Below are 12,823 nucleotides of genomic sequence, written 5' to 3' on the forward strand. Positions count from 1 at the left end.
GCAGATTCCTCCACAAGCTTTTGGGCAGTCTTCTAAATGTAAATATTGGAAAAATTGAGCTAGGAATTCAACTCTTAACTTGCCTTAACTGCAGCAATAACATTTTGAAGCAATAAAATCAACCCTGTTTCACTATTATAATCTGTATTGCAGCTTCAACAAGAGTAAGAGGAAAGCAGAGCCAAATGTAGACACACAGTCCAATTAGCACCACAAACCTGTTGAATACTTGATGTGTTAGGAAATTTGAAGTTCTCTTAAATGAAGTGCCAAAAATTCCCCTTGTTTCTTCACCCATGCTCTCAGCAACCAGTTCCTTCAAAGAAAAAAAGGTATATGTACTCACGGGTAGGATTTTTTTGCATGCAGAATGCATTCTGTCTAGAAACTAAAGGCTATTTATTTCCCATCTTAGGTCTTTAACTTTCTGGTAGCAATTTGTCAGTTAACCACTATAAAACTCTGGTGTGCATAATTCCCAAATTCCTTGCAAGAAATTAATTATCTTCAAAGATATACTCCAGGAAAGCAATCTTTCTTGCTCTGAAGCATCCATGCAGCACAACAGCTAGAAATATCTCGAAGTGAACTTACCTTTCAAATTACATTTCACCATACAAAACTCAAGGGGAAAAGGTCAATATAAGCTATTTTCTAAAACTCAGGAGATTTTATTCCAGTAAAGTTAAGTAGTTGAATAAACAAAGATTCCTTCCCAAATCTTGTTTTTGGATCGATGAAGGATCTTGAGACATTATAGAACACGCTTCTAATTAATGAGATGGGAAACCAAAGTATTAACAGTTAAGACAGCTGCCCATTTAAGGGATTTGAATCATAGGATTTCAGGGAACAGATTATAGTCTCACAACACTTCTTTCACAGAACAAATCCAGAAACAAGTATTGTTCAGTGTTACAGCATACAGACTACTTATTAAGCCAGTTTTAATACACACAGTGAATGTACTTGAAAAACTCTAATTTTAAAATTAGGATATTATATTAAGGATTACTGTTTATTGTACACAGATACAACTATGCAGGAATGGTATCTAGAATCTATGAGGACCCCAAACATAAACTGAGTGGGGTTTTTAGTGATCCTTGATATTTTACTTACATACTTTTCCATTCAACTCAATACTTCCTGGAGCTAACCGTTTTTAAAAAAGCAATATCCACACATACATTAAATGACTAACTCATTCATATCTTAACTGCTGAACAAACCTCATAAAGTTACTATGGTTTTTTATGATGGGATCATTTTCAGTCCCCATTACCTTGATACGCACCCCCCCCCCTTATTAATTTTAGCAGGTGGTGCTGAACTCTGATAAATAGTGAAAATTTCTATGCAAAATGGAGGTGACCCAAGACATGGGCCTTTTTACCTCAGGCAATGAAAATTGGTTACGCACCTTGATCCTTCTTTTCTTGGGTCATATAGTACCCTTATCTATTTCAGAAGGGACGACGTTTTGGCAAATACACAGACACAAACAAGCAGGAAGGGGAAAAACCCACAGAACTGACACCCTTTCTTATACATGTGGTGAGCATTTATGTCAGCTGCTATGATTTTATTTACAAATAGACTGAGTGCAAAAACTGAGAAACAGTAACTACCAGCAAGACTGACAAACTATAACAGATATAGCCAGCTTATTTTCTCATCCTACAATCTTCTGAATGGTAATACTGCCAGAAAAGTAATTTGGAAAACCATAAGTATGAGCTCCCTTACAAAGCAACAGAAAATATTTTCAAGTTATGGGAATGATTCATAGATTAGATTCCCATAACTTCAACAGGGCCTGGTACTCCCCTGCCCCAGTATGCAAGCAGCAATAAGATAAGACCATCTAAGTGAATGATAGTTGAACTGATGTCTTACAGATCCTCCCCCACCCCGTAAATCTTCTTCCCCATTCTCTCAGTGCTAGTTACTTAAGCTCCAGAGTACAAATACCTTGTACTGAGAAAGAGCAGGACAGATATATCTGAGGACCAATGAACCTCTTCATTATCCAAGCAGTCTGACAGCTACCTCCCTCACTGTATGTGTTATGTTATTGAGTCTATAAGAATCTACAATATGTTTGTGATAGATATGTTTGGGCCCTGTCTAATATCAGCACACTATTCTCTGATTGCATATGACAGTGATGGCGAACCTTTTCAAGACTGAGTGCCCAAATTGCAACCCAGAACCTACTTGTTTATCGCAAAGTGCCAACACAGCAATTTAACCTGAATGCTGAGGTTTTAGTTTAGAAAAAACAGTTGGCTCCGAGGCGTGCGTTACTCGGGAGTAAGCTTGGTGGTAGTCGGTGGCTTTGCTTTGAAGCAACTGTGCAACTCTTCCAATGGGTGCATCATGACCCTAGGAGGGTTTACTCAGAAGCAAGCCCCATTGCCAGCAACCGAGCTTACTCCCAGGTAAAGTATCACGCTTTAGTTCTTTGCATGAAAAGCAGTGGGGTTTAACAGCGCTTAACAGGGTTACCTACACTGCTTCCCCAAAACTAGGTCTTAGGTTTAATGCTAATAGGTTTAATGTTAATAATAATAATAATAATTTATTGCTAATAATTGAACCCAGTGGCCCAGGCCAGCCTAGATGTGTGTGGGAGGGGGGCGACTCCGCTTGAGTGTGCCCACAGAGGGGGCTCTAAGTGCCATAGGTTCGCCCGTGCCATAGGTTCGCCACCACTGGCATATGAAGTGCTATAACTGAAGCTCTACTTACAGCTGAAGATTCACAACCAAAAAGCCATAATAGGTCATCCAGGTCTTTTTCAGTGATAGTTTCATCAAGAGATACGCCAAGCTGCAAACAAAACCATACAGAAATGTCAATTCTGTTTATGTTCATAGTGCATTAATACTTCACTCACAACTTCTGAATTGCTAGAAGAGCAACATTATGTTTAAAACAATGTTTCACTAAAGCAAGCAAAAGTATCCAAATTTAAGACTTAAATTAATAATTAAAAATAATAATTAAAAATTATGTGGTTTCAGTATGTAGTTCCTGTAGCTTTCTTAGGTCTTAGAGAACAGCTCTCTGAGATACAACAGCAAGTCCCCACTAAATGTATTTACTACTAAACTACTAGGTATTGTCAGTAAATGTGAAACCTTATAAATGTGGTAACATAGAGAGTCAGAGGCATCAGAGATACAAGTTCCCTTAATAACAAAACCTGGTTTGCTAATGATGAAAATGAATCTGGTTTATCCTTGAGTGTTACATATACCCCCCTGGCTACAAAGATAAGAACTCCCTACTCATGGGAAAATATCACTAGCAAAGGAACCAGCTTTTGTTAGTTTTACCCTCGATGCTCCTTTCAGTGTCCCACTCATTGTAATTTGGGTAAACAAAACCCCAGCACTATCAGATATTTACAATGCAATTTACAGAAAAATTACAAGGGCAGGGAGGAGATACCAAAGGGCACCTGGCATAATTCAGGCTGAGAAATATATGGAGTTGTCAAAAGATCAACATCTTTTTATTTTTTCCAGTTTCTCTGATTTAATTTGACCCTACTACATGGACAACCACATTTCTAAAAAGCAGACATTATTACCACCTGTAGCATATGCTTATGCAGTAAAATACGTAATTTTTCTATTATGTACCCCTCATACTCATAAAACTAATACAATAGTCTGAAAGGTAATTAGTCTGACAGGCAATGTTCAATTTTTTAAAAAGCACTGGAAGAATCCTGCCAATAAACTGTCACTTACGGTGCCATCACTGTAAATCCGCAGGTTTACTTGTCTCTGGGCTGCCCTGGACAACACCTCTTGAACATCGCAGCCACACTGGATTTTCAAGGTATCAAAAAATAGATCATGTTGCAGTTTGTGACCTGCTCTCTTCAGACCTATCAGAAACAAAACATGAAAACTCTCTGCGCCACCAGCTGTTCACATTTCCTTAGATTCCATATGTTGTGCATGTACTTATCTTTAGGTTGTTAATAGTTTTATCAACAACTGAACTGGGGACCAGAGCCAGAATGATGGAGGAATTACTGTAATAGACTTAAGTTTGGACAGACTTGGTCACGGAAACATGAAGAAACATGCTGGCTAATGTGCCCTGATAGGATATGTTGCTTCACTGGCAATTTTTCTAGTATCTAATAGACACAATAGTTCTTCTTAGTCTCCAATAGACAGACACAATAGCATGGTGTAGTGTTTAGGAGCAGGCAAAAGCATAGCGGGGGGAAATGGAGCCTGAAGACAACCCTTTCTCTGGGTGCCCCCCGTGCCACCCTGTGCTCAGAGGCCGGAGGCGGGACTGCCCGCTGCTGCCAAGCCCCGCCCCCGGCCTTCGTGCAGGCTGGCAGGGCCTAGGGAAGGTAAAAGTCAGCCGGCAGGGAGGCAGGGGCGGGGTTCAGTGGCATGTGGTTGGGATGCACACCTTTTGGTTATGTGGGGGGAACACCTGGTGCCCACCCACATGACCAAAAGGCATGCAGCCAGGGACATAGGTGACCCCATGTCCCTATAGACCATACTCCTCTGAGAGCAGATAGACTCTAATATGGTGAACTGGGTTTGATTCCCCACTCCTCCACATGAAGCCTGCTGGGTGACCTCAGGCTAGTCACAGTTCTCTCATAACTCTCTCAGCCCTACCTACCTCACAAGGTGTCTGTGGTAAGGAGAGGAAGGGAAGGAGTTTGCAAGCTGCTTTGAGACTCCTTCTGGTTGAGAAAATCAGGATATAAATCCAAACTCTTCTCCTTTTGACCAATAGGTCCCCTATCTATCTTATCAATGTGTAGGACTTTGTTTTTGACCAGAGGATGCCAATCTTTAAAGACTTGCCACTATGAAGCTATTAAATATTAACTTACCTTCAGCTAAAATCAGAGTGGCATTATGCACTCTCCTGGCAATATTTTTTAATCCATTAGCACCATGATAGACTCCAAACATGGCAGCCATGTTAGCCAGAAGTGCCTAAAATGTAATCAATTGGCAAACAAATCAGTTTGCTAGCATATTAGTATAAATTTATCATCCAGCAGTATATTAAGAAACACATTACCAGTCATACACATTGATCATTCTGAGCAAAAAAGGGGGAAGAAAATTACAACTATGCCTATAAACAGTACAATAACACATTACAAGTTGTCAAGTGTAAGATGTGAAAAAAGAAGTATGCAAATATTAGCTGCAAATTTGAGTAATATCTGAGGGCACAATATTGTCATTACCTCTAGTAGGCATTGGAGCCCTTGGTACACTTAGGCACAGACACCAAGGCTCACATCCAACCTTTAAGAACAATGTGTGTGGTGTATGTGTGAGTGTGTGTGAGTGAGAGAGAGAGCTGTACTGTTTGGTTGTCTGCTAATTCTTATGATGACAATTTACTATGACTTCCAAATGGCTCTTGTCAACTAAAGCCCACAGAACAGCTCACCTGTGCAGTGCAGATGTTGCTTGTAGCCTTATCCCTCCTGATATGCTGCTCTCTGGTTTGCAGTGCCAGGCGATATACTTCTTTCCCATTGGCATCCCTTGAGCCACAGAGAGAGAGAAAAAAAGATTACTTCCATTGTTTAAAGGCCTCTGCTTTTGCTAATGGAGTGGGAACAACAGAAAAACTGTTGCATAAATTATCAAATTATTCCTGAATATTTGCATCAAGGCCTCTTTTCTTTAGCATCAAGAGGGGTGAGGTGAATTTAGCTCACTATGGCTGCTAGTCATATAAACTGCAGTCCTGTGAAACAAAAAAAAGAGGAAAATGGCTACAGTAGGTAAGGCACCATAAAACCAGTCCCCCCACTCCTTTCCCCCTGGCAATGTTTTCCCTAGAGAGGTCACTACACAGTAGGGAAACTTCAGAAACTCAGCCTCATGATTTCCTTGGAAAACAAATGTTTGTATGTGGGGGCACTTAATATTTCACAAGCATGCTAGTTCTCCCTTGCCAGTATCTCCCAGTCAAGTTTACAACTTCTCCCCTGCAACAGGGCTCCAAGATTGGAGGAGTTTGTCTGTAGGACAAAAATGATCCAGGAACAAAATACTTGCAAGAGAGAAATTATAAGTGTAGGGAAAAAAATTGTGCAGTCATTCTGCCCCTTTAGTTGCCTTCATCAGCAGATATGTATTTAGGAAATATACATTTTCCAGTAGGCCAATTTATCCATCAATAAAATGAAGGTGAAACTGAACCAACAATACCCTTCACAACTGGGAGAGGAAGCAGCTGGATCCAGTATTTATAAACCAAAGCTCCTCCCGCACATGCAGAATAATGCACATTCAATCCAATTTCACAGCTGTTTGAAAGTGAATTTTGCTATTCTGCACAGTAAAATCCAGCTTCAAAGTGGACTGAAAGTGTATTACTCTGCATGTGCGGAAGGGGCCAAGTATAACTTCAGTATGAACATCTTAGAATTCCTGAAATCCACAGTATAAGCACTCTTCTGAAACTGCAGTATTCATTCAACTAATTTCAGCTTCTCAAACTGCCTTAGAGCTTTCAGCTGCCCACTCTACATTCTTGTGAAAAGTATCAATGGCTTCTTGAAGGTCACTACAAATTTATTTTGGGATGAGTCATAGTTTTTACTGTAAATTAACCATTTAACAGTTCTGTCTTCATTATTCTTTGGTATTATAATGGATGGGAACAGATTTAACAGGAGGTAAGACACAATTAAAGTTTTATAGTATTAACACAGCTAAAATATTATTTGATACAAGCAATTCTCTACCAAAGTTCAGTGACTAAATCTAATGAGAAAAACCTGAATTTCATGTAATAAATAAAGCAAAATTGCATGTAGTAAATTGCAAGTGATATACTACATGAATTCCATGTAGTAAATTCATGTAGTAAATTGCAAGTGATTTACTGCATGAATTTCACGTAGTAAATAAAGCAAAATTTAACTTCTTGCAGAAGAGATTTCAGACTGATATTTCTCTTCATGAAAAAAAAAGAGCAGGTAACAGCATACAGAAGGAAATTCTACCTCAGAAAACTGTGATTTTGGACCAGTTCAGAACAATCCACCAAGAACCTGAGCAGCAAACTGCCGTGAGAGATTTGAGATTCAGATTTTAAACTAAAAAATAGTTTACCTTGTAACTCCCACCATTCTTCCAGGCATCATTCGCACCAAGTTCTCCTTGACAGCAAAGAACGCTGCATGTGGCCCACCGTAACAAAGTGGTACCCCAAACCTCTGGGAGCTTCCCAAAGCAACATCAGCACCAAATTCTCCTGGAGGTCTCAAGATGCATAGAGCTAACAGGTCAGTAGCACAGCACACAAGAGTCTGAAACAAGAGAAGGTCAACCTTGCCAGCATCTTATACAGAGAAAAACCTACACAGAAATTGCGTAAAATGTGTTATAAAATGCACATATTTTTCTCAAAGCAACGAAGGATAGCAATTGTATCACTCCCTTCTCCTGGTGATCAATCTTCTCCTATGAAGTAAGACCACTCACATAGAAGCAGTAACATAGTATCCTACCTAATGAAAATGTATATTATAATCTTCAAACTATCTCTTGAATGCAACATTAGGGAACTAATTATTTATTTCCAATGGTTCATATATGATAAAAAATATACAGCATTCTTGTCCTGGTGAGAGCTCCAACATTTATCTGGATACAGACTGCAGATTCACTTACACCAAAGAACACACATGCAGATTTATTTCATGCCTCAGCTGAAATCATTGTGGGATAGTCCATGAGGGCACATGGGCATTGTGAGCACACTGGAGCACCAATGCCCAGACAAACCAGTTATGCTGGGAAAATGGTCTTCAACATGCATTAGTGCTGCAGCTAATTTACCAGACACACTATCACTGTAGATATATATTACAGCTGCTTTTACCCCATTCTGGTGAGCTCGATCAACAAGTCCAGTGAAATCTTCAATTTTTCCCTCAGTATCTGGATACTGGAACAGGACTCCACTGATATCTTTCTTGCTGAAGTCCATCTCACGAGGCAGCTTCAACTCCACAAGGGTGCCAGTGTAACTGAAAAGCAAATGACATTCAGCAATATAGGAAACTATTTTCAAAGCATGAGCTACTTGAAAAAGAGAAAACACAAAAACAGAAATCTCTGGGCAGCAAAATTAAAAACTAGCCCACCCTACATTTAGTCTCCCCTTGACCCAGACATAACCAAGAGTTGAATCCCAAGAATCAAAATATTGGGATTTTCTTCATTTCTATATAACTATATAATCGTTTGAACTATATAATCGTTCAAAGTCTCCCTACATTGGAAAACAGCAAGGCAACATTAGAGGCGATCACCAGTTATCAGGACTCCTGCTGCATTACAACTAGCCACCTGACTGATGTGAGATTTAATGAGAGGCTAGGAACTTTCATTAATGGAATGATGTGAGACTGGGAACTTTCATTAATGGAATACCTAATATGGAACATGTCCTGTTGGTTTAAATTTTCCCCCCTAATTAGTGAAGTGCTGTGGTTGCTGTGCTCTTTCAAAAATATGCTCCCTCAAGGAAGGCCTGACCCATAGATCCTGGGATACCATTCAGACTTGATTTGCTAGAATTAATTAACACTTTAATGATCTCTCTTACAATGCCTAGGTTGCTTTTTGAGAGAATATTAAACAAACATTACTTTGCTCTAGTTTGCACCACAGCTATTGTCTGAGGATGGCATCGGATGTCGACATAAAACTTCCTCCTCTTATTTTGCCTGCAGGGGGAAAAAGAACTTTATATAGGTATTTTAATTATGCTTCTTAGGAAATAATACAATTCTTCATTTCAATTTAAAACTATAGTATAACTTAATATTCTATTTTCAAGGTTACCAAACTATGCTTTTTTCTGGAAAAAAGTAGCTTCTGGCATACAAGGCACAATAGTTTTCATGACACATATAAAGTATCTGTTCTGTGTGGCTTCAACATTTGTGGTCCAGTTTTCCATTCCAGGCAGGTTGGCAGGAAGAACACATCATATATTTAACTCAAGGAAATTGTAAGGCAAAGTATTTCATTATGATTTATTCAACTCACATAAGCATTTAAGTTGCTCACCTGTGACACAACTGCATCGCTTCTGCTGCAGCAGTTCCCTCATCCAATAAAGATGCATTGGACACATCCATCCCTGTGATGTCACACACCATTGTCTGAAAATTCAGCAAACTCTCCAGCCTGCCTTGGGATACTTCTGGCTGGTAAGGTGTATACTGGGTAACCCTAGTAAAATTAACAGGTTGCAGAAATCAAGCCTGTTTGACCAATGAAAAAAGTATGCTGCACACCTATGAGTAATTTTCTTTAAAATTGTTAAAATTTTATTACCAAAAACTGTAGCCAAATCAATTTAAATAGTCATTTGTATTATCATTTGAACAGGTAAAAACCACAATTTTAGAAAGGCATTTGTGTAGCTTGCAAGAAAATAAACTTCTCTCAACAAACTCAGAAGAATGCTTTCAAAATATATAATTTTCTGATAAAATGTTTGCGTTCATTCAGTACATGTAAAGTGTTATGCTTGATATTACTTTGTGAAGTTTTTAAAATCATCTATTAAGATAAATAAAATAGTATAAAAGAAACCTATAAGAAAGTTGCATTAGTCACTCAGTTGCAGTCATAGCACCAAAACATGAAGCTTAGCTATAGTTGGGAATTGTGTCTTGGTTGAGTCCTAGGCCGTTTCTGCACGGCCCAAATACGACGCCTTAGGGACGGCAAAAATGCCGTTCGCACAGGTGCCCAGGCGCCGTTCGCATAGGCAGCACTGCTGAAACGCAGCAGCGCCGACCTGAGTTCCCTCCACCTCCCCCAGAGCAGCATCAGGCCGCCCCAAAAAACCTCCCTCCTGGAGGGAGGTTTTTTTTAAAAACAGCGTGTTCCCGCCAGTGCGGTGCGAACGGCACAGCCGGGAACACGCTGTTTTCCCCATCCCCCCCTCACATCGTCATCCTGCGTCGCTCTACCGGACTGCTGAGACCCTCCCTCGCTGTCCTCCGACCCCTGGAGGTCGGAGGGCGGCATGGGCGGGTCTTAGTAGTCCAGCAGGGATCAATCGTGCCAGTATCACTGGCCAGGTGCAGTGAGAATGAGGGGGGACGGGGAAGAGACGGCTCCGTGCAGAGCCGCCTCTCCCGCACCAGCCTCTGCGGAGGCCGCTCACACACTCCCGTGCGAACCGCCCCCACCCCTCCACTGGCAGGATTCCTGCCGGTGCAGGGGCGCCCTTTCCGCCCCTGTTACAAACCATCATCAGAAACCATGGTTAGCAAGTATGTCTACCTCAAACATGTCTTTCCTTTCCTCCAAGGGAATTTCTACATGTGAACACTGTCAAAAGTAGCTTGGCTACCAAACTGCATTTAAAGAAAAAATAACAACACTGCAAACAGATTCTAATAATTTCAGCCATGACCAAAACCACAAATACTTTGTGAATTACTGGTTCCAGGTAAGCAGTCGTGCAGGCATATAATGTGAAGGTTAAGAATGATGTTGTACTCTTATTGTCTCTATAGGCAGCAGTTTAGTGATGTACAGATTATGGCTTCAACTGGGCGTTGGAATGCTCTCTAGGCCATGACCTGTGTTACATGCTTTAACTTTTTAGGCACACACACAAGGTTATCCATTTGAGATGATTACTGGCATTGCTATGTGCATTTACAATTTCTGTATAAAAACTTGTCATTTGGAAAGTTTTAAGATCACCTATTAAAACATGTTTGTAAAAATATTAAAGTAGCAATCATTGTGCCTCAAGAAAGGCAGCTATTAACTTAAAGCACAGTTTCTAGGTAATCCTATTATTGTACAAAAGGCTGACCTAGGTTTTAAAAAGGAATGCACATTTTTCATTTTTTCACAGCTTTAAACAGTTAAAACGTACAAAGCATGTGTTTTTCACTTTTACAAATAACATACAGGATTTGTAAAAACACCTTTTAAAATACACAAGTGGCACAGCTAAGTTTCTACATTAATCCAGTATCTTCTATTTTTCTTAAGGAAAACATTTATAACCTCTGAAGATGTTCAAAGGCTGGCCAATCCCTCCTACAGCTTCTGAACTGATCTTTATAATATCATCAAAATGGAAAAGATGCACCTTAGTTAAGCTTTTAGGTACCTAGACAAATAAAACTCCTCCAGGTGGCCTATTCAGACATGTTATAAACTAGTAATGTGTTATTTACAAGGCTGGATAAAACTAAGTGAAGGAAGGGAGAAAGCTCACCTTCATGATCTAAGAACTGTACCCTCTGAAAAAAGCAACATGCTACAAAGACACTGGGTAGGATCTAAGCCTTTGTTGAAATTAACAGATTCACAGAACAGATCTCTGCTACTTTCTCAAAACAGCCCTAACTTAAGCACATTGAAAAACTGCTGGGGGTCAGCAATTTCTCCTTTTAGCTTCTACAACCATGCAGGATGAGTCATGAAGTTGCAGGGAAAAAAGGGAGAACTGGCAAAAATCACTTCATTCACTCTCTTGTACTACTAGAGCAAGCTCTGCCATTAGAATGAAAGCTGCTACAAGAGTGTATGGACAGCATTTCTATACGGTACTCCTACTTGTATCCTGTCCCTCAGTCACATCATCATTCCTGAAGGTCTGGTGGTCCTCAGAGGAGCTTTTGGGGAAGACTCGGATGCCTGTACTGAAAGCGGTCTTCTGCAAAATTGTAAGAATTAGATCAATTCCAGCTAGGGATACCAGCCTCCAGGTGGGATCTGTGGATTCCAGGACTTACAGCTCCTCTGCAGACTACAGAGATCAGTTTCCCTACAGATAATGCATGTTTGGCGTGCAGACTGTATGGCATTGAACAGATGTCCCCAAATCTCCAGGAGTGTCCCAACCTAGTTCTGGCAACCCTACCCCACCCGCCCATCCCCTGCCAGTGGCCAGCGGTGACCTAGCAATTTTAATTTCAACAGCATAATTCAAAGTAGAATTAATCACAAAATCCAAGATCTTTGCAAAAGAAAAGAACAAAACCTCTATTCAGTAGTACCACTTCTGGCTAATGTTTCAAGAAGCTTAGGCCCTGTCCTAAAACTGAAACCTTTAAATCCCCATGTGACCCCACTAGTTACACGTATCACTCAAATTAACCATTCCTGTCCTGGGAAACTGCTTTTTATCTACCCATCCCCCCATATATATCCTATTTTGATTACTTCTGCAGAGTTCATTTGAATGCTGTAACTTTGCTTTTTATGGGTATTACTCTGCTTTTTAAATTGGCTAGTATCAGTCAGCGTTTGCCAAAAGTTTAATCAACATACATGAAACTTCACAAATTCAAGTACACCTCAAAATAATTACCAATGATTACCAAAACAGATTTCTAGGGTAAAGTCTAGACACACTGTCACCTCTCTCATGAAGCCAAACATACGTTCTATTCTTTGCCCATTCATTTATGTTCTTGTCACGTTGCTGGAATTAATTAGCTTCGTTTCTAAGGCAACACCAAAGCAGAGAAGTAGTGTGAAAACATTCAGGAAGTATAGACACCAAAACATGTGCAGCTGAATATAGTCCTCAGTGTTACATTGCTAACAGCTGATTGTAGGTTACTGAGCCAAAGTGATGTTTTTTAAACCTATCCTATTTTTGGAACAAATGAAAAATGCTAGACAACTTTGAAGAGAGAGAAAAACCACCGGGCTTTTTTGTTTCCCCCCTCCCCCTTACCACACTGGTTGATTTTCTCATTAAGAAAAATATAGCTGCTAAATCTCAGTGATTATTA

The 12,823-nt window shown here is 40.0% G+C and overlaps 1 protein-coding gene across 1 annotated transcript in view; it reads right to left on the reverse strand.

Annotated features, from left to right (window-relative positions):
- The window catches only part of GLDC (glycine decarboxylase), a 45,541-nt gene that overhangs the window by 18,735 nt on the left and 13,983 nt on the right, over positions 1-12,823 (reverse strand). Inside the window, exons 4-12 of the mRNA XM_048503833.1 lie at positions 9,111-9,275; positions 8,687-8,764; positions 7,915-8,062; positions 7,143-7,339; positions 5,464-5,560; positions 4,889-4,994; positions 3,765-3,904; positions 2,755-2,835; positions 219-316 (exon numbers count right to left, since the gene is read on the reverse strand). Coding sequence (XP_048359790.1) covers positions 219-316; positions 2,755-2,835; positions 3,765-3,904; positions 4,889-4,994; positions 5,464-5,560; positions 7,143-7,339; positions 7,915-8,062; positions 8,687-8,764; positions 9,111-9,275 — 1,110 coding nt within the window. The remainder of the gene's footprint in view (positions 1-218; positions 317-2,754; positions 2,836-3,764; positions 3,905-4,888; positions 4,995-5,463; positions 5,561-7,142; positions 7,340-7,914; positions 8,063-8,686; positions 8,765-9,110; positions 9,276-12,823) is intronic.

Source organism: Sphaerodactylus townsendi, linkage group LG07 (genome assembly GCF_021028975.2).
Source record: "Sphaerodactylus townsendi isolate TG3544 linkage group LG07, MPM_Stown_v2.3, whole genome shotgun sequence".
Lineage (NCBI taxonomy): Eukaryota > Metazoa > Chordata > Lepidosauria > Squamata > Sphaerodactylidae > Sphaerodactylus > Sphaerodactylus townsendi.